Source organism: Labrus mixtus, chromosome 14 (assembly GCF_963584025.1).
Source record: "Labrus mixtus chromosome 14, fLabMix1.1, whole genome shotgun sequence".
Lineage (NCBI taxonomy): Eukaryota > Metazoa > Chordata > Actinopteri > Labriformes > Labridae > Labrus > Labrus mixtus.
The window spans coordinates 7613927-7636631 of record NC_083625.1 but is presented as its reverse complement, the minus strand read 5'-3'; the positions used below and the strand labels follow the sequence as shown (position 1 = coordinate 7636631).

Below are 22705 nucleotides of genomic sequence, written 5' to 3'. Positions count from 1 at the left end.
CTCGCATTTGGGGTAAAAAGTCATATTTCAGACTAACTCTCACTGATACACACCTGATGGCTATTTAGTATCTAAGACAAAACTTGAATAGTTTCTGTCTGAATGTGGCAGAAACGTTTTCTCGCGCACATTGAAGCTCAGCTCTATGATAAAATGAGAGTGATGATAAAAGGGAGAATGGGCAGTGCCGCCTCTTGCGGCGTGGGTGGGGCTGACAAGAATAGACTACATTATGCAGTTCATTTAGTTAACAAGTGAAATAATGGGGAAGCGTGCAGTGGGAATGCCGAGAGAAAGGCACAAAACCCTATTGAGAGCTCTTGGCCGCTTACAGCGTAACCGTCACATGGCCGAACCGAGTCCACGGCGGCTATTTAAGGAGCGGCGCTGCGCCTTCAGCACCACTTCGCTGTCCACAGTCTCGAGGAGAGCACGCTGACACCACCACGCGCCGGATTCAACTTCAGCCACACTGAGCAACAAGTTTCGCAAACATGCCGAGGTCTTTTCTGGTGGATTCCTTGATTTTAAGGGAGGCCAACGACAAGGGGAACGAGAACAACCCACCTTTATTCCCGTATGCCGTTCACTCACCGCATCACCCGCACGGGCTGACGGGCTCGTGCCACTCCAGGAAAGCGGGGCTGCTGTGCTTCTGTCCGCTGTGCATGACCGCGTCCCAGCTCCACCCGTCTCCACCGACTCTGCCGCTTCTCAAGGCATCATTTCCTCCCTTCAGCGCGCAGTACTGTCACTCAGCTCTGTCCAGGCAACACACCTCCAACAGCGTCAACCTCAGCCACGGTCCCGGGATATACCAGGCTGCGTACTCAGTCCCGGACCCAAGACAGTTCCACTGCATCTCTATCGGTAAGTACGGGCTTATTTTTACCTGTGGGCGAGGGCGCATGAAACAATATTTCACCTTTTTGTTTGTAATATCACAGTTGCTGACAGTCTCTCTTTTTGTCCCTACAGAAAACAGTAACAGCAAACTTCAGAGCAGCAAGCGCATGCGCACGGCCTTCACCAGCACACAACTTTTGGAGCTGGAGCGCGAGTTCACCTCCAACATGTACCTCTCCAGACTGAGGCGCATCGAGATCGCCACGTACCTGAACTTGTCCGAAAAGCAGGTTAAAATCTGGTTCCAGAACCGCAGAGTGAAGCACAAGAAAGAGGGCAAGAGCAGCGGCCAAAGGACTGGATCACATAACTGCAAATGCTCGTCCCTGTCCACCGCCAGATGCTCGGAGGAAGACGAGGATGACATGCCCATCTCTCCATCCTCGTCCGAAAAGGAGGACGTGGACCTGTCTGTCTCCCCCTGAACTCTCTCCCCTGCCCTCCCCTCTGAAAGATTTTGGTCCTCATGATTTTGAAAACTGCCAAAAAAAAGACTGAACCACTTGTGTTCAGTCGTCTGTACATAGAAAGAGAATATTTAATCAGGGATTTGCCCTGAATTATTGTATAGCTGTATACATGTTGTACGTTTTGTATGTAGTTTTTTTCTGAAAACGGTATAATTGTTTTTGCCAATCCCATGAGTATGGTAGGCATATTTGTAAAGACAAACCCGAATGACAAAAAGGAGAAACAACAATAACAACATTGTTTATTAGTGTTTTGGGGGAAGACAGTATTTTGTATACATGGTTACCATACTGGTTAGACCCATTCTATGTGAATGGAGCTGTCAATTCAATTGTGGAAAGCTGGAGGGACATTGCTGAGATCACTCTGAAATTATATCTTCAGTGTAATTGAAAAATATTTATTTATTTAAAAATGTTGATAAATAAAAATATTTCTGAGCGACAGACTTCGTTTTCGTGTGACTTGAACATTCTGGTTGCTGCGCGCCACTTTGTGCGCACTGTGGCGCGCGTCACTCCGGGTAAATCTTTTAAGTTAGGGCATTAAAAGTCTTCATACAGACGGGTGAGAAGAGAGGAGAATAAAGACAAACATCATGTGATGTTATTTGGTCAAAATGTTAGCATGAAATACGTTTTTTAATTCATGCATTTACATTTTCTCTGGCTCGATTTGTGGCATCATTTGCTGCGCGTAATTCCAGACGTTAGACTATGAATTGTATTCTGTATGTTAAAAAAAGATGTTTTAATATTCTACAGAGACGTAGAACATCTTGGATGTGTTCATATTCAGAGAAAAGGACTTTGAAAAAGTTTTGACAAGGTTCATAATTTTTGCTTAAAGAGCCCAAAAGTAATGTAGTAAGAAAGAAAGACTCCCAGCCGGCACTGCACTTTACACACACACACACACACACACACACACACCAAATATGATCTCGTATCTTGAAGGACATCAGGCTTTATGAAGTGAACTCCATCCTGGACGAGTAAATGAAATGCTCGATAATCTTTATCACTCAGAGGTGTTAAAGACGTTGTTATGGGGGTTCTTTTATGTGCCTTCCCAGGGGGACACTAACAACAGATATCAGTGACTAGCCCTTTGGAGCTCTTTTCAAGGTTCACCCCAGCTGCAATGATCCGTCTCGTGTGACTGAGTTAATAACCACTGAGGGTGTATAATGGTGCACCAGGAGTGTGCATATCTTAAGATATCGATCTAACATGAAAATAAATGAGGAAAAGACTCAGTTTGGTGTCCATGACCTATATTGTTGTTATTGTTCAAGTACCAGGGTGATGAAGTTTATTGTCGTTTTTATGAGCTGCAGGTGGGTTTCAGAATTCATACTAGCCACTTGACCTGGACAATATTAATCTTATTTTTAAATAAAGACTATATAATATAAATTAGCATAGATTTAAAGTTTGTAGCAAATAAATACAAACTGAATCCACAAAGTAAAATAATATGCTGAGCCAGAAAATACCCAACAAGCTCAAACATAAATTTGTTATTTTAGTGAGGGGAAAAAACTCCAGTAGAAAATTCCAAATTGTCTTTAAAAAAAATGTGATATATTTTTCCTGAAGATGTTAATAAGTCTCCTGGTCGCTTCAATATCTTCAAAAAGACACACAAAGAGTTCAGCGTCTATCGTTCCAGATATTCGCCTACTTTACGCACCGCTACAGCTGCTTTTGAGTGAAGCCCTGCTTTTTAAAAACTATATATATGAAGTTGAATAGGCTTTAAATTATATCTGCTTCTATACAAATGTGCCATAAAGCATTTTAAAAGGAGGAAAAACTTCTCAAATGCGTACAGCACGTTATTTACATCAGTGTGCCTTTTTTTGGATGTGGAGTTTTACTCGTAAACGTTCCTTTAATTGTTCACTTAACCATTTTAACACAACTCTAATATTTGCATTTGTTAAGATATGGGATTAGACTATTTTGTTAATTGCACCATAGAGCTCCATTTTGCTCACAACGTCCTCTGCAAAGCACCCTTTATCCATTCAATAGCCCGAGGGTATGCGCCCTGGGGGAGCTTATGCTCGCTGCTCCAAATGCTCGATTTATTTATTCTTAATTTTGTGCCGATCAATTCATTGAAGCAAAAAGGACTACGGTGTCTTTTTAAAAAGAAGAAAAGGGAATTGTGGACGTAACCTTGACGGAGCTGAGTAGAGGGCTCCCCTGACGCTGGAGAGCCGCTTGAGTCAACAGGCGCCCATCTAGCAGACTCGCCCTTGTCTTTATTCTGGCTAATTTTTTATTTACGGCTTTTCTTTGACATGTCTCTTATCTATCAGATTAAAAGAACAGCTTGTAACAAATCAGTCTGCACGATTTACAACAGCATTAAAAGGGGACAAAGGGAGCAGGCAGTCAGTACCTGAGAGTCTGGTAGACGGCGCGGCGCTGCAGCTGATTCGATGGTTTGAAAATACGCACGAAACAAAATACTTGAATCCTGAAAAAGAGCCTTTGTACGTTTCTTTAGAAATCAAGCAATTCTGCATGACAAAGGACAATTAATAAGCCGTCTTTTCACGACCAGCAGCTGGTTTCCCCGTCAAGGAAAGTTGGAAAAAATTCAGACTGAATGCGCGCAAAAGCCCTTTGCGCGCAGACAGCAACCCAAGGTGACCCATTTGGCACAGTTAAAATAACCAAGCCGAGGTAAAAGCGAGGGAACTGTCAAAAACATTTAAGCTGAAATATCTTGAAATTGCAAATCCCTTTATGTGGAGGGACGCTGCCGATGTGGGTTAGTCGTACAAAGGAGGTGGTTAAGTTGGAGAGGCTTTGGAAACGGACACGTGGCTTCTCAATGAGAGCTCTTTTGGACCCGCGTGGCTTGCTGTGGCACTGCACATTCAACTACTTTAAACTTATACAGCTTAGTAAATACAAGGAGTAAACCAAATATGTTAACTTGCTAACTTTAACAACATACTTAATAAACTTTTAAACACTTTAGCTCATTTTTAACAAGTTTATTTACTCGGTTTTTTAAGCCTCTCCTGGCTTCCAGCCTCGCCTGTGAATGCAAAGTACAGAGTTATTGTTGGAACAGATTGGACAATTTTCAAAACGTGAATTCTTTAAACACGAGTTTAATGGTTTAATGCAGTGTTATCTTCATATTTCTTTACTTTATGATTTTTAATGCTTTTTATGTTGCAATATATGTTTAACCAACAAGTAGTTTACTAGAACATAACAGACGTATATATGGAAATGTTTTGATTTTAAAATTGGAAATAGTTTTGCAGTTACGTAGGAAAAATCTGGTTCAATGTATTCTTTATTGTCTGTGTAAAGTGTTTTCTCCCATTTGTTGTGGACTGCATCCCAGCGGGTAAACTTTCACTTACTGTATGCCTTAAAAATATTTGGACAAGTAACATTTTGGCATTAGCGGAGCTGTTACTGTTGACAAATTGTGTTCAGCCTGCTGAAGTGGCTCCGAATGAAACAGCTCAGCATCGCCTTGAACTCTGAGTGTTGAGTGGTGCAACATTTGAAGCCATTCAGCCGTGTATAATCTGTTTAACAGCTAATCAGTAATGTAAGATGAAGGACTGGCACGCAGCTTCACTCTTCCTCTCTTCTCCCCCCCCCCCCCCCCCCTCTAATTGAATATTCAGCGCGCGCACCGTGCCCTGCATGCCTTTTTCAGCGTGCTGCAGGGAATAGCCTTTTTAATTCTCGGCCCAAACACACACAAGCAGTGTCAAAGGTCGACAAATAATGAACTGCACAGACATGGAAGTGACCTCTGCAAGCGCGAGCGTAGCTCCGAAAATAAATGCTTCTGAAAGGGTTTATTGTTCCATATAGTACATGTTAAATTTGGATGAAATGACAATAGAATTTTCTATCGTGGTTTGATTGGTGTCACTTTCACACAGCCCACGTGTAGACATAAACATAGACCTGGAAAACCTGGACTGACAGGTCTACAGCTACCTGGTCATCAAGGTAAAAAATAAAACCTTAGATTCTCTTGCAAATAGCCCGTTTTAGAAAACTTATAAAAACAACAACATCATTGTATCTCCCCATAGAGTAAACCATGCACATTTTTCCACGGTGTATAAACTCTGTTTTATGTTTTAAACCAACACTTACTGTGCACCTCGACTTTTGTGTTGCTTCATGTTTTTGAGATTCAGCCCAAATCTGATTCATGCATCTGAATGTGTCTGTAGTGTGCAAGTTATTGGACTTTTCACATAATGACACAAGTATAAAGTAGACGTTTATTTGGAATTTATTTATGACGATATGAGACACATGCACATTTTTTTACATTTTTTATTTTTGTCAAAGCAGACTGTACACTTGCAGACACATGGAGCAACAACTATTTTCTTTAGAAGCATGGTTCGCATAATGATAGTGTTCTGTTTGCATATAAAAACATGGTCCAAAGCGTGTGTGGAGCACCGGGAGCACATTTTGTACCTGAGCGTCTGTTTATGTCACAAAGTGGAGCTGTAGCGACATCTGGTGGCCGAGACCAGCGATAGTTAGAAACATCAAGAAACTGCAGGTGCACACTGCAAAACTTTTAAACCATTGAAAAAAACGTATTAAAAAAAAGCAGAGAATGTTTTTCACAGTAGCCTGAAGTGTTCTTTTTTTTTGGGGGGGGGGGGGGGGGGGTCAAATATCCCAAGTCTGAACAAATAAGCAAGCTGCAGAATCACAGATGACCCCCAAAAAAAGGCCTCAACAGTCCGAGGGGGCCCCTTGAATGCCCGTCATTCACACAGCAGCAGCACAGCCTCTTTTATACCAGCCCCCTCAGAGAGCTGCTCACTGAAACAGTTTAGAGAAGTTATGAAATTCTCAGGAAACTCAGGAGGACAAAGAGTGGCATTTCCATCGAAAATAAATCCATGGATTTTTGCATATATCATGTAACACCTTCGGCAGTATTATCATGAGGTCTGAAAACATTTGTGACAAATATGTGTTAGGTAAAAGTACTTAAAGGAGTAAAAGCAGGGCTCAAAATCAGCTGGAATGTAACAATCGTAAATATATGAGGAAGGTGTTCGGATTAGAAGTATAAACTGAGTTCTTTGTAGTTTAACTAAAGTAAAGTGTCTGCAAAACCTTCACAAACCCTGCAGCTGAAATCAGCCCAAAATTGTAATCACTAATGTTTGCACTGAACATCATGCTGATCTACTTTTTATACCAATGGACATTTTTAAAACAATGTTTTATGCAGTGTTTGTTTATATTTATGGATTTAATCTGATATATTATGAAGTGTAATGTTACACAAATTGACTTTTTTTTTTTTTTCATATTCTGTTATTTTAGATGATGTACTTCCTGCATTATATTATTTGTTTACCTGCCCAGGGACAAAAGATGCAAATTAGCTATTATCTAACGGTGGTGCAATTACATTTAATTGTGCGCTGCCCCTGTCAGAAATAAACAATAAATATAAAATAAAGTAATAACAAATCTTCAACAATAGTTAGCGATGAATCTCTGTAATAGTATTGTATTTACTCTCTTTGCTGTAAACTACCAAATCATTTTGAGATCCCAAAGGTTTTATTTGAAATCTGAGTCCAGTTTCTCGAATAGCTTCTGGATAACATTTTTTTTGTAACATCTCTTCAGTTGATGATGTTAAACCCCTGGAAAACAAATCAATCGACAGGATTTAAAATGATCAAACAGCTGCAGGGAAACGTCAAAAAAATACAATAATAATATTTACAAGACTGTCTGATGGGATTTTCAAAACGTTTTATTATCATAACTTTATGTTGTAGCAAAAGTCATCAAGTGTCTTATGTACATAACTCCAGAAGAGAAGACTCAAATTTCTCATTTCATTTATCCTTCATATTAATACACTTTACAAGTTTACAACAGTAATAAAAGCAAATAAAAAAAAACACACTTCTCATCCTGTTTCTCATTGACTCACTCATCATTCACCCAGCCCATCCAGACTACAGTATAAAAAAAAACACTGTGAGGAAATACACTGTAACTTCTTTGACATCCCAACTGTGTTATGTTCCCGGGAGCTCGCCCACAAATAGCACAACTTTACATCATCATATCCCGTGTTTTTAAAATGTCAAGAAAAGGGACAAAGACCTGGAGAAACCACCATCTGACTTGACCTCAACCACATTGAATACAGTCAGCGCGCACACACTCAGACTCCACTTTACTTTACTTTGTTTCCAAATCCAGACGAATAAAAAAAGATGACAAACGACACAATAATGACAGAAAACAAGATACACATGAAATAAAGTCCTTCTGTGGGTAAATACTATGTCTAATGTTTGAGATATATTTAAATCAGAAAAAGGAATTTCCTTTTTAAATATTAGTTTTAAAAATCACATTGACTTAAGTCTGTCACAGAGCCAACATATAGAATATTTTTTGGTATCAAGCTTACTTCATAACACGTGTTACTAAAGGAATAAATAAAAAAACACGTCTTCTGTTCCACTGTTGCACAGTTTGTCCGTTATCAAGTTCATCTTCTGTTCACCTTCCCTGTGTGCTTTCTGTTTGTGCAGACTTCTTTGGATCAGTTCAGACTTCAATGTGATTTCATTTGTTCTCCAGGGTTTTGTTTGCCCCTGCAGACTCATCATGTACATTTCACTTTTCATAAAACCATTAACAAAATGAAGCGCCTGACTGGATAAAAAACAGTATTTTGTCCATACTTCTGGTGACTCGCTGGAAACTTTTTTTCCTTTTTGCTTCAGTGAAAAGTTGTTTAAGAAAGGGATGATCCAAAGGGGAACTATTCAAACATGTGAGCCCAAATAAGAATTTGAATTCAACACAAAAGCCTGAGATTTTGGTTTTCTTGTTTTTGATCGAAATGTGTAACAATCAATCGATCAATCTTTATTTGTACAGCACCAATTCATAACAAATGTTATCTCAAGACACTTAACAAAAGAGCAGGTAAATTAAAAAGCCGTCTTTTCACGACCAGCAGCTGGTTTTTCCCGTCAAGGGGAAGTTGGAAAAAATTCAGACTGCATGACTCAACGGTCTTGAGTGTTAAACTAAACGTCCCTCATTCTGACAGCAACTCATCCAGGAAGTAAATGTAGCATTAAGCTCAAAATTGTTGGTTTGGCCCGTTTGCAATGGGAAACTGATGAGACATTTTCATCATCTTATATTTTATAGACGATGATTTTGAAACTGCTCAGGAAAATATGCAAAAAGAGAAACACCACAAAGTGTAGCCCCTACATCAAGCTTTAATGGCACATGAATATTTACTTCACTCTTTATCTGATACTTCACTGGTTGAAATAATCCTGAATATGTCAGAAAATTCTGGAATCATAGCAAAATAAATTCTTTGATCCACATTAGGGTTTTCATATCCTTCAGTTTCTAAAATACGTTTTTTAATACTCGTCTATTTACATACACACATTCTCAGAGTTTGTGACTTCCAGTCACTCGTTCTGTCGGTGGCTCCTGCTGTCAAATATCATGGACCTCCTCTGTGGCTGGTAGAAGCAGCTGGTCGATGTTTCTAGTCTCTGCCCACTTTTTGGAATAGTCATTTTACTTTGAAGCGGGATCCCCTCCGGCATCTCTTTGGTGAACACATTCTCCGCTGACGCGTCATTCAGACTCTTGATGGACGAGAGGAGCCTGCTGTCGTCCCCTGACGGCGGGTAGTCCATGATGGGGAAAGGAGGGCTGAACAGGATTAGACTCTGAGGTCTCTGTCGGTTCCTGAAGGACGGTCTTTGTAAAACGTTCCCTCTGGTAGGTCTGGGACAATCTACAAACACCTCCAGACTGGGCGCGTGTCTCCTCCTTATGACCGGCTGATCTGTAGCGGACGGGGTCTTCACAGAGTCGGTGCTACTCCCCAAATTCGCGTGTTTTTGATGTTTGAGGAGAGGCTTTTTATTCTCCAGCTCCTCCCTCAGGTCGGACATCCCGGCAGCAGGCAGGCTGACGCTCTTCTCTGCGTTCATTTTGGGACGCTCCTTTTCTTGCTCCTTCACTGCATGAAAGTCACTCTCATGTCTGGAGTGAGGTATCTGACTGTACTGCACCTTGGGAGGGACGACGGGCACAGCTTTGGCCTGGCATGTTTTTATCATGAAGGCTGTCCTCACTGACGACACGCTGACGGGGGCTGAGTTCCGGCGCAGAGGTGCCTGGCGGTCGCTCAGGAACAACTCCAGCTCCGAGGGCAGCCCGTTGTTGACCGTCCCAGAAGAAGTCTGCAGCCCCTTCTTGCTGTAGGAAAACTCCGATGAGTTTCGGTTCTGCTGATTAGAAATGTCCCTGATGCACCGCTGCCCAAGATCTAAGTTGAGCGAGTATGGCCGGTGTTTAGAGAAGCAGTTGTCCTCCCTTCTCTCTGAAGCGGCTGCCTCGTGCGACATCTGTCTGTAAAACCTCTGAGATGATGCTGTGTTCTTCTGTTTTGTCGAGCTACATTTCCCTGCGTGCAGTTGACTTTCATTGTTGCTGTTCGCACGAACCCGTGTCGGCACCGACGGAAAATACATCCAGTGAGTCTCTGGTTTGCTGCCGGCGGTCTGAGGAGGGTTTCCTGAGACGTTTTCACTGCTCCTAATGACAGATTGTTTGTTCCCATCAGCTGGAGGAGAGGAAATCTCCCCTTCCTCTGAGCTCAGAGTTTCCAGGTGAGAACTGAAGGGTGAGAGCTGGTTAAACAGCTTCTCTATGTCTGGTGAATGGAGCGGACTTGTGACCCACTGCTTGGTGGAACTAAGCTCATCCCAGGGCTCCTCTAAGTCCAGCTCCTCTGAGTGTCCTCCGCTTCCATCGTCCTTGTCGAAGATCGGCAGCTCCAGGGTCTTACGTCTCTCTTCCAAACACACTGAGAGCCTCTGAATGACTTCCAGCTCTGGAATCCCACTCTTCTTCGCTCCATGACAGGAAAAGATTTTCTCTTTAGAAGTTTCATGTTTGTCAGTTTTATCTGCTGCTGAGGAGCCTTCGACCGTTGACGTTTCCTCTATCGTCAAAGGACTTAGAAACGTTTCCAAACAGGTTTCCTTTAAAGGAGGCTGGCTCTGTTTGGTGTCAGCTGTGTCTTCTTTGTTTGAGGGTGCATGTTTTGGTTGCGGCTTCTCTTGCGCCGTGTGAGCAGTGCAGACATTTAACTGAATTGCTTTGGGAGAAAACGAGATGTCGGACTCCGAGGGCTGTTTCCTCGCAGGGTTCGACCCGCCTGCAGCCGCGAGATCACTCAAAGAGGTATTTGAAGACTGCTCCCTAAATAACAGGGACAGTGAAGGGGAGCTGCGACTTCGCTTTGACTTCACATCCGCTGTTAACTTTGTTCCCTCACAGGTGCTCTTAAAGCCAAAAACCGGTTTGAAGGTCTTATCAAGCAGGTCAATCTCAGGTTCAGTTATTTTCAGCTCCTTTTTGAGGTCAGGCCAAGGCTCTGTCCCAGAAGAATATCTTTTGTCCTAGAAAAAAGTAAGGATGAGAAACAGGAATTAACACATTTAACCAGTGGGTTTTTGCACATAGACAGACATTTGACTGGTTACAGCTTAGGATAACTCAAAAAATATCAGAGCAGTATTCACTCATGTAACCTCACCAGAAGTGTTAATACTGGAGCGGAGAAAACTATTTCACTAAAAGGTTACAGCTCGAAATAACAAACAAATACTTTCTCTATTTTTTTTTTTAATTCATGTTCATGCGATAATAAAACCAACAGAACAGAAAACATAGGCTCTGATGAAAGATACAACTATAACTCTGCGCTAGTGGAAGCATAACAAAGCAACACGCTTTACCAGTTTCCCAGATACAGGCTGGATTTGCGGTTCTGCACCAGGAGATGGCGCTGCTTCTCTTCTTCGTGATGCAATTTCAAGGGAGTGTGGTTCCAGTTCAGAAATGTTCATCCCTTCTTGGCCTTGTTGCACCACTTCTTTGCTTTTATCTGTAAAAAAAAAAAAAAAAAAGTGTGTTTGGTTTATTACATCCTGCATGACTACAACATGAAACTTAACATTTTAAAATGAGTTAAAGTGAGATATCCTCACCCTGTGGCGTGACTCCAGAGGTCTCCTCCTCTGTGTTTTTCTTCTCTGTTCCTTCCTGCTTCTTTGCTTCCAGTTGGGGGAAAGTGTTGCTCTTTCCACTGCTGCCGCTCTGCTCGGCGCTCTCTTTGGGTTTCAGAGTGGCCGCTTTGTCCTTGGCGGGCCCCCTGCATGGCGTGCTGTTGGAGCTGATGACGGCTGACACTCGCAGCGGTACGGACACCGCGAAGGGCTCAGATATGTTGATGGCTCGACGCTGATGCCTGGGAGAGGACTCAAGTGGAAAGAAACTACCCGGAAAGGAGGGTCTAGAGGAGCTGTTGTGAGAGGAGCCCGAGTACAACATCCTTCTATTTTTAGGAGAGGTGGGCCGGTAGCCGCTGAGGTCGTCACCTTTGAACACCTTCAGTTGCTCCGGTAGTGTTTTCTGAGGGGCCGCGGAGGCACCCTGTGACCCCTTGTCATTCATGGAAGAGGTCCACCCCCCTGTGGCCCCGCCCGCTTTGTTCCCTTTAAACTCCCAGGTTTGGTCGTGTTCACTGAGGTCATAGAGCGAGTCAGAACCCAGAGTTCTGGATTTAACATCTGGAACAAAATTGCTGCCAGCTCCACCAGCTGGACTGTTGCCTCCTGCTCTGTCATCATCTGATTAGAAATAAAACAACACATGCATAAGAAATCATCAGTTCACAGTAATCAATCAAAAACCACCATTTTATCATGGGGCCAAGACAAGCTTGAAATTTTGTAATGAATAGATCTGTTGTATTCTGACCTGTTGGTAAGGAGCACAAGGACTCCATGCTTCTGGATGGACGAAGAGCTGCCTTTTCTGTGGAAAAACAAATATGATTGTATTCAGTTCTGTAGCAAAAAACAACACATCTCAAATTTGAGCTACGCTGTGGATTAACTTCAAAACAATTAGAATCTTCTGTGACAAACTTCTGTCTGCTTATAATCAAACCCAGCAGCAGTGTCGAGCATTTAAAATAACTCATTAGAAAAATCTTCTCCCCTTAAGGTCTTGTTTACTTTTGTAGGTCACAAAGCGGCAACGATATCTATTTCAGTCTATTTCTTTGTTTGTTTTTTTGGGGGGGGGCTTTTAATGCCTTTATTTAGAGATAGGACAGTGGATAGAGTCAGAAGGAAGAGAGAGAGAGAGAGGGTGGGAACGACATGCGGGAAAGGAGCCACATGTGAGATTAAAACCCAGACCGCCCGCTCTGAGGACCACTGCCTCTGCACATGGGGCGCGTGCAATAACCACTAAGCTACTGGTGCCCCTTCAGTCTGTTTCATAAACAACCAAAAACTCCTTGCAGGGGCTTTAAGAAAGAGCAGAGCCGTAAACAGCCAGGGTTAGAGTACTGGAGAAAACCTTACAAAAACTATATCTGCATGGCTGGATTACTTTTCTAAGTTTATCTTTCAACACTTTGTTGACTAGTTACTACTCCTAGTTGCTCTTTAACGATTATCTTCCATAAGATCATTCCCTTTCTTTTCCTGTGTTTGGTTTGTGAAGTGTGTTCATAGTGGACCGTCTAAGACTGCAGAAATAACAACGTGTAATACATTTAGCTATCTGTCCTGTCGTGTATTGTGCTGTGGATTGATCATTGTTACCTTTCATGCCCTGGCCTCTTATGAACACACTGCCATTCCGGCTCAGTTTCCCCTTGGTGTCCACAGAGCGTCCCAGGTTGAAAATGGACTTCCACTTCTTTGATTTCCCAGAAAACTTTCTCCTAACAGATAAAAAAGAGACTGTGAGGTTCAGTGCTCTCTCGCTGCTCGCTCTGACACACTGTAAATACACTCATCAGACCTGCATCCAACATTACGCATACTGTTTGTAAGTGTGACTTATAATGGCACATGATAATGTCATACTTGCTGTCAGACATGTCGATGACGGTGTGGTAGAGCATGGCGGTGCTGGTATCAGGCAGGCTGTTCTCCCGCTGGCGTTCTCTATGTACAGGATGGTTGGGACTTAAAGAACGGGCCTGAGCTTCCTCCAGGCTCATCAGTTTCATCGGCCCACCCTGAGTACTGATCGGGAGCGTGGCATACTTCTCCCCACACATCAGACCTGGAGCGACACGATTAGCCAGTTTATACAGTGAGGGGATATCACATTTGAAAATAATATGATCTCCCGTGTAAAGAAAAATCAGCTTGCATGTTTTTCAAATGTCATACCTTCTTTGGGTTTGATTTGCACAGAATTGCTGCTGAAGATCAGCTCTGTGTGATTCAGAATAAACTCAACCACCGACTGTTGGATTCGCACCTCCTGGAAAGCCATGTCGCCATTCGCTGATGACGTCTCTATGTCTTTAGATCTGTGAGAACCAAGTGGAAATAAGAGGATGAGAAATCTTTTTTTAAGAACTTTCGGTTTATGTCTAATGTTGGTGCCCTGGTGTGGACGACGCAGTACGTCTCATCTCTCTGATTTAGTCGTGCACATGTGTAAACATGTAGTGTTATTTAACCAAATATCTCACCCTGTTCTTTTCTTTAAACAGTCAAACGTATCACTCATTGGTAATCTTTCCCCTGGGAAATGCTTTCTTTACAGCATTAATAATAACTATATAAAAAAGAATGAATCTTGATGTCTTAATGTTATTAATATAGCAGTATAAATGTGAATTTCAGTCTGTTTCATAACCTTCTCATGGTAGCTTTAAATATAAGAACTATTTAAGATTTTCCAAAAAACTGCTTCAGAAATAAAAGTTTCTCCCTTTGCAGTAATAGCAAAAAGCTATTGCAATTTTATTTATAAAAATAGTTTCTTTAGGTAAACTCAATGTGCTTTACAGAGGCATCCGAGAATAAACAATTGTTTCCACAGTCGTGATTAAGATACAACACCTCACGATCAAACACCACAAGCATAATAGAAAATAAGGAACTGAAAAAACATTCTGCACATACATTAACCACACAATTGAACACACACACACACACACACACACACACACACACACACACACACACACGCACAAAGAGTAACTACTCATATGCTGGGAGAATAGATAGGCGTTGAGGTTATGTTTAACAGTAGAGGTTAGTTGTACATTGATGGACCTGAGGTCAGCAGGTAGGTTGTTCCAGAGAGAAGGACCACAGAAACTAAAGGCCTCCTCTCCCGGCTTCCATCGCACAACAATAATTACAGGGTGTTGTTTGTAGATCACCTGTTACAAGCACATCCATTAACATCACTCACCTTAACAGATTTGGAGCCCAAACCAGAGCCAGGTTACGTGTATGCATGTTAGTCTGGGTGCTTAAGGTGGCGAGGTGGGTCAAGTGCTTAGTGAGGTACTCCAGAGTCCTAAAGACAGTCGGAAAAAAAACACACTTAATACGACAGCGTGTGTAAAATGTAGCCAACCAGACTATATAAATTAGAGGTTTTTAATGCTGAGAGTTAAAAAGGCTCAAGGGCTTAAGTTCACCTGAAATGAGGAGTGGGCAGTTCTTTGATGACCCTCTGAATGTGTAATAGCCTCTCATGATCCCCCTTGACCGAGGCCGCGTCCTGCATGTGTAACAGAAATAATAATTCATATCCAGATGTTGGTTAACACTCATCACTGTGCTTAACCAGCATTGTGTGAATTAGTTATTGTCAGGTCATTTATCAGGACTGTCTGGTCCTTAAGTCATTGCACTTATTTAAAGCTCCTCGTGTAGGTTTTGAGGAACCCCCTTTGGACCAAGCTGTGCATCTTTATCTCTTTGCTGATCTTGTCATGCATATGCCTAGGTGGCGTTTCATGAAAAAAGAAATCCGTTGAACAGTCAAATGCGTCACATAGTATGAATATTTGCTGTAGAACCTGTAAAAAATAAATAATGCAGTTTCTGCAGCGTGCTATAAATCGTCTGACACCTACCCCTTCAGTTTTATAGACATTAAAAAGGATCATACAGAAATAGTCCTTTTTGTAGCTGATGGTGTCGTTTCCTTTTGTGGTTTATGTAGAGCAGTTTCAGTCAGTCTCAGAAACACAGGAACTTTAAACCGGTTATATGAATTGAGTTCTCACACTCTCTAAAAAGGATTCCTCTGTTTGTTGATGAATTGTGCACACACCCTTACACAAACAGAACTTAAAAAAAACATAATTACTCCTCCTAATGACAGTGTAAACAGGATCAATGTGTTAATGAACAGGACACTGTATGATCGAGCATGCATCCCTGCTGAACACATGTAAACAGACACGCTGGCCTGCGTGCAGTCAAACTCATGTGATTGAGGCCCAAACAGCTGAGCAGGTCAGCTCTATTTACTAGTCATGTGTGAGGTTGTCAACAAAAACAGGTCTTTGTTAAAAAAATGCTTGTGCCAGTTTGGGCAATGTCCAGAGCACAAAGACTAACCTTTCAAGGAGATACTCAACAACAGATGTGTAACTTTAAATTGTTTAAATCACTATACAACACTCACATTTCGACAACAGGGTAACTTTGAGTTGTTCTTTTTTTCCACAACATCACAGCACGAGAGTAAGTAATTGTTCCCAAAACAGTGGAGCCCTTGAGTTTTCAGGCACACGCAGTACGAGATCTATAAATGCCAAGGTATGCAAATGACTCAGTTTGTACACAGAGAGCTCCACAGAAAGCAGGAACCATGCAGGGCCCGGATTCATGAACATTCTCTTAAGACAAAACGTAGGAAGTTCTCAAGAATGTTAGTTTAATTCTTGATTGTTTTCTTAAGAAAAGTGTCATTTCTTAAGAAATGCTGTTGGGCAGGCATATAGCCCTATATAATAAGTCTATTCCTATTCATTGGGTGTAACATCATTTACTTAAGGACTGAAATGTTATTTTAATACATTGTAATAAGCATGTTTGTCAACATTATTGCTGTAGAAAACAGTTGGGGATTTTTTTTATTGACAACCATATTTATGATTTACTTAAATAAATAACTTTAAGTAAAGGGAAATATTTTAACATTAGTTAGTTTCTTTGGGTGAAGGCAAATTAGATTTAAATTAAATCAGTCAAATGTGCTATCTTATTTTCAGGAGTACCAGAGACATGAGACTTAAACCAAGAACAACAGTGGCAAGTTAAAATGAACGATACATGTAAAAGACAAATTTAGTAAAACTGAAAATCTAAATGGATTGTCTGAAATGTGTTCAAATTTAAGAATTTAGAGGCTTACCTTTCCACTCTAACAGTTTTAGGACAACGAAATTTAAGAACTTTGATTTCAAGAATCTAATTTAGTTTTTTCTTTGGAAGAAAAGTAAGAAGAAAGTTAAGAAAATAAATACAAACTTTTTTCACGAGTATGAAATCTTCTCCACTTTTGTCTTAAGACTGAAGTTAAGATGAAATCAGACGTTTTCATTTTTTCAGAAGGTTTTGTGAATCCGGCCCCAGGTCTCAAAGTTTGCTTCTCCTGTTTCATAACCTCTGCTATTTTCTGAAGTGATATTCAGACAGAACATAGCAGCTGCAGAGTTTCTCTCTGGTCCTCATTATAAAGATGATGTCATTCATTGTAAATTGGGGGATTTTGCTTCATTCAAATCTTTGAAACTTTTCAGTGCATCAGGATACTTTCTTATTTGATTGAAGGGGCCTGGCAGTAAGACGGCCAACAAAAACCCAGAACATAAACAATACAGATCAGTCTTATACAGTAAATGCAGGGCCATCTTTTTCTGCTTACGAGGCAGCAGTATTACTACTTTTAAAAACAAAGATGACAAAGATGATAGACGACTTAGATTGAATTCATGTTCCGGGTTGCTTTGTCATACATGCTGGAAGTTGAGTTGACATCTTTTAATGGCTCTTTATTCTCCAGAGAGGAGATGAAGACATCTGATTAATAGTGAGCTAGAGCCTGAGGTCACACACATGAAAATGACAGTAAAGATGTTTTATAGACTGCTGACATAAATATACAGAGACGCCATCTGGTATGAATGCTGCTTATTGACATCTACAGTCAGAGTTGCCATTCTGTTTATTGCATGAATTTCCAGATGATCTGCCGTCAGACCGCTGCTTTGATTTTTTGGGGTTTTTTTTTCTAGTAAATGTAACGAATGTGTATGAATGTACTCACAGTGAACTTGCTGTAAAGCTCGTATGTGAGCAGAGGATTGGGAAGCTCCCTGAAGTACAGCTTACATAAGGAACCCACACAGTGGATGTCCTGGAGGTACACTTCCTTTGTAAGGTCAGGGCACGCCTCGGAGCCGGAGCTGAATTCCTGCCTGCACACACACACACACACACACACACACACACACACACACACACACACACACACACACACACACACACACACACACACACACACACACACACACACACACACACACACAGAGTTAGCTGAGCACTTTGATTGTTTAACACAGTGTTGGCTGTTGCTTTTGACGCCATGTTTGATTGAAGTTTTTCCGGATGACTAATGATATAAAGGCAACATATAAACAGCGACAAAGATGCTCAACAAGCTAAATAAAACAGTATTTAATATTTAAAATACACTGGCTCTTAAAACGGATAGTTGAGCCACCACTTGCTTTTTTTTTAATGAAAATTGATTCAGAGTAGGACTGCACACTTAAAAAAAAGTTATTTCATAACTGTTGCAATATGAGCATTTGTAGTGAACACATCTCAAGAGTCTGAACTAGTTGCAATGAATGAGAAAAAAATCTTAAATGTAAAACATGCACTGCTTTTTCACTTATCACTTTCCCTCTTTGACGCAGGCCTGGCTATAATCATCACGCTTTCACATGATATAAATACTGTCAGTTAAAAGTTAAAGTAGCTGTCTGTGACCGTCTGATGAATTGGTGCCAATGCAGTGGTGATTTATTTATTTATTTTGACTCATAAAGAAATATGCACTCTGTCATTTATCCCACTTTGTATCCCATAGTTTTCTCAGCAGGCTTAAATCAGAGCAGCGTCAATTCTACTCTTTATATTATAGCTGTTATAAATAGAGAATATGCAAACTTAACTAAACATCACTTGATATATATTATCTTAAATACAACATCACTAATAAAAAGAGAAATTGACAACATTAGATTAAAGAACTGCCAAAGTTAGAAGTCAATGTGTTCACTCTGCTATAGATTAGGGTTGTTAAAAGAATGGATTTTAACTGGTTAAGAAGTGTTCATTTTTAAATTCTCTTGCTATATATCACCTCATGTTTGAGGTTTTCTATGACTGGATGTTTTTTGGTGTTGCGTTAGTACCTGAGGCGCTGGATATTTGAGGTGACCCCCGACAGTCTGTAGATCCCGTCCACAATCCCATGCTCCTCGATGAACTCTGCACATTTAATCAGAACCTGAGGAACTGAAGTGTGGAAATCATGTTAGTCATAAAGTGTGACAGAGGAACACATTTTATGAATTCAGCTCTTTTAAGGCCACATTTTCACACACTACACTTGGTAAGAACATTAAACCTTAACAGAAGAGGAAGGAAGCTGCAGTCAATGCAGTGTCTCAGCAGTAACAAAGCACATACTGTAAGGCTGACTTCATGGTATGGGGTTTGTTCCACCATGTCTGTTTTGTATTCCTCAGGGCCGCTGATTGTAGGTGGACTGTGTCAGGAAGTTAAAAATGGTTTGTTTGTTTCAGAGGAAGGTTGACACACCCAGTCCTTGTAGCTGGTATTACTTACGACATTTCCTCTAATAGAAAACTGCTTTTGAAATGTTACCACTCACCGACAGTACACAGCTTTGTGCACGGCAGTTCATCACCTTCTGTACACAACTGTGTTTGGCAGCGCTTTTAAAAAAAAAAAAGAAAACAGTTTAACCGAGGCGCTGGAGCTTCATCACATGCTCTACCTCTGTGTGTGAACACAACGTCCCTTCAGATAATACTGAGAATCACTCTTGATTGCTAAAACAAATGTACTTGGAAAAAGCGGATTATGAAACTGAATGTGTCTTTGATTTGGTTTTGGATTAAAAGGCAGACAATTAATCCAATGTTTCTCTCATCTCAGACAAACAAGTTCCATTCATTTGATGCAGAAGCTTTTCTTGGCGTTTCACGTAATCTGAGCAACGTTTGGAGAAACACGCCAAGATGTGCTTTATGTAAAGCAGTAATGATTACTGTATGTGTCAGTGCATGTTGAAAGAGGGAACTTGGTATTCACTCATGAAAAAAAATAATATGACTTTTATATTGCAAAACATTACTTTTAACATGTTTTTTTGGGCTTCAAAATCTGATAATATCGGAGCTGCATTGATGAATTGATAAGAACTTATCTTTTAAATGAATCCATTGATTGATTTCAGTATTTATTTTTACTTTTTTTATGAGGGGTGGATTTCTTGGAATCATACATGTAGCTCTCATACTTCCTCTTACTCATACTTCGTCTTTCTTTATTTCTCTTCATGCGTACTAAATATAAATATCTTCTGAAGCAAGATTTGAGATGAGATCATCTTGGGCTTGTGGAAACCCACACATTGACATTTTTCAGCGTATTCCGGCATTTTATGGACCAAACAACAAACTGTTTTTTTTAAGAAGATAGTACAATGAACATACTCAAGTGTAATCTCTTAATGATTATTCTATCGGTTTTACTTCTGCAGACTTTATCACCTGGACTGAAATCCTGTTATTTTGTCTCTTGGTGTGACGTATAGAAATTCTCATCTTGCAAACAAATTGAAGAGTCATTTCAGCGATGCTTAATTTCTTCTGAACCACCCCAGACACCAAGAATCTGCTATTTACATTCTCGTCTCTTTGATTGAATCGGTTTTTAAGTGACATGCCTGTGGTCAAATGCTGGAGAGAAAAGAAAAAAAAAACTCTGGAGCCTTCCTCTCGTGCCTTTTAGACTCTGCAGCGAGGGAAAATCCCTGCTCCGTTTTGGAAGTGACTTTATGATAACACGTGAAATGATAAAAGCGTGTGACATGTTGTGAAGTCAAAGTTGGAGTCAGTGAAAAAGTCGACCGATGGAAGTTGTTTCTTCAATAATCTTACGCGCTCCATTAACCCGGTGATGAGCTTCATAAAAACTTTTAACAGGCCAACAATCGTTTGACTTTAGAGGTTCAGGGCCAGATCCACATTGCCTCGTTTTGGAAGTGTAAGAAGATAAGGTTAGTGCGTTTCCCTCCTCCAGACAACTCATTTTAGCGCGTCTGCTGATTTGCAGAGTTGTCATAAACAACTTACACAAGAACATAATCATACCTCTTTTGTCTCTGTGAGGCAGGAGGTGCTAGTTTCACATCCTTCCACATCCAACCAAGGCTGTGACGCAGGATTTCTATTGCTCAATCTTAATTGCTCACTATTGTTCGACACTTCGCTTTAATCTCACTGAAGTGAAGGATCAGGAGTTTCTGCTTTTCAATGGTGGTTTGACGAGCACTGTGCGACCTTAGTGTGTTGATGTACAACTCCTGGAGGGTTCAAAAGAATTGAATGCATTGTCAATATATTTTCTTTGCAACATTAACGCTAAAACATGATACGTTTCCTCTCCTAACACACTAAAGTAGAGCTGTATAGAGATAGTGTGGATACATACTCACAGTTAGGATTTGGGAAAATAAAGTTTTCTTTCATTGTCACTAGATATATTTTTCATCAAGTTTTTCCACTACATTCTCGTGTTGTGCAGTTGATTCCTTTTAAAGAGCAGTAACAGTGTAATGCACCTACTATTTAAAAAACACAATATGTCTGCTGGACATCCATGATGGAGGGGTACACCCTAAACCTCCTCCCTCACTTCCTGCTCACAAACGCTCCGCCTTACAGAGCGGCAACTGTAACAGGTCTTCCTCAAAGTTATCCTCAACACAAGGATTCATATCTCTCGGCACGTGGGGGATTTATGGTCACCCTCTTTTTTTTTCGACGACTTATCAGGGGGCTCCCTTCCCAACGTATGAGATAAAGATGGCAAGAAAAGAACAAGGCATACAATAAGAGGAAAGAAAAAAGAAAATAGAGGCAGACAAAATAAAACCCAACCTGACTTCTCATCTGAATATTCGATGACACATTTTGTCTCTGGGCTTTCTATTCTTGGCTCATGAATCTTCTCACATCCATCAGCAGCAACTCCGCCCGACTCTTACTACTCATAGAAGCTAAAGCCAGTTTAGGAAATTGAAAAAAGAGCCACACCCAAAGTCACAAATGACCATTTAATGCAGCCAATGGGAGAATGAATGGCCCTTCTAAATGTAAAACACATGTATAGCTTTTACTTTATTGGGTATCAGACTTTGAATATGACCTAAATTTATTCTTAAAGACACTGTTTGTCTTTTCTGTCATAATTTCACATATTTATATTCATTTAAATGTTATCATAGCATCAACAATTAGGGGAATAATTAAGTTTCAGCCTCAGTTTGAATGTTATTCAAATAAGTGTTCTCGTAAAGTCAAGGTGTGTAGGCTATTGTGAAGGAGTTTAAGGTTTCAAAGAAAGCAAAATCCAAAGTTTACCATCTTGTCCGGAGTTCTGGAGATGTTCTGTCAGGTCACAGCCGAACGCATTTTCACTCCCTTTCTTTTTGGACTTGAGCTTATTCCCTTTATTCTTCATGTGGCTCCAGTTAGTGGTCCAGACGATTAAAACAAACAGATCCCTGGAAGCTCGCCGATCGATCCATATGACCCTGAGAAAGGTTGAGTTTGTGGGTCAAAAAAGCAGCCGCATAGAAAATCCCAGCAATCAGCTCCCAAATGTCTGCATCCGCTCACATTCTGAGTAACCGCAGCACGGTCGGAGGCTGAGAGCAGAAGTGACGTCACATTTTCAGCTTTAAGTCCTTTAGGGTGTCATGAGTTCAAGACAACATTTTGAGGAGAACATACAGTGCTGTTTTGCTTGGACGTGGCAGAGTGCTGCTTTATCTGTGAAGGATTTGCAGAAACAGCATTAGAACCGGTCAGTTTCCTGTTGTTTTTTCACCCCCAGCCAGTCTCTGCTCCTTTATCTCCTCCTCTTTTCCTTCATTCCACTCACAGTCTCCCCTTTACACTGGCTCCTCTGTAGCTGAGGAAGCATGCCTGTATGTTTGAGTGGCAAATTCCCTCAGGAATCATCTGGGTTCTGTTTGTTTTTTACACATATTTCCACTTTGGGATTTTTCAAATACTCTATGTTCAGAGATGGACTCGT

At 40.9% G+C, this 22705-nt stretch overlaps 3 protein-coding genes across 3 annotated transcripts in view; 2 read left to right on the top strand and 1 right to left on the bottom strand.

Moving 5' to 3' along the window:
* The window catches only part of si:dkey-251i10.1 (uncharacterized protein LOC100038774 homolog), a 211843-nt gene that overhangs the window by 69707 nt on the left and 119431 nt on the right, over positions 1-22705 (top strand). The window lies entirely within an intron of this gene.
* gsx1 (GS homeobox 1) lies at positions 66-1823 on the top strand. Its single transcript, XM_061056187.1, has 2 exons — positions 66-870; positions 979-1823. The coding sequence occupies exons 1-2, from the start codon at positions 495-497 to the stop codon at positions 1329-1331; spliced, it is 729 nt and encodes a 242-aa protein (XP_060912170.1). The 5' UTR covers positions 66-494; the 3' UTR covers positions 1332-1823.
* Positions 7162-22639, bottom strand: arhgap31 (Rho GTPase activating protein 31). Its single transcript, XM_061054774.1, has 12 exons — positions 22027-22639; positions 18766-18868; positions 17610-17760; positions 14965-15047; positions 14733-14840; positions 13694-13836; positions 13382-13583; positions 13115-13236; positions 12258-12314; positions 11486-12127; positions 11234-11382; positions 7162-10894 (listed from the first exon to the last, which is right to left on the bottom strand). Exons 1-12 carry the CDS (start codon positions 22124-22126, stop codon positions 8885-8887), a joined length of 3870 nt encoding a protein of 1289 aa, XP_060910757.1. The 5' UTR covers positions 22127-22639; the 3' UTR covers positions 7162-8884.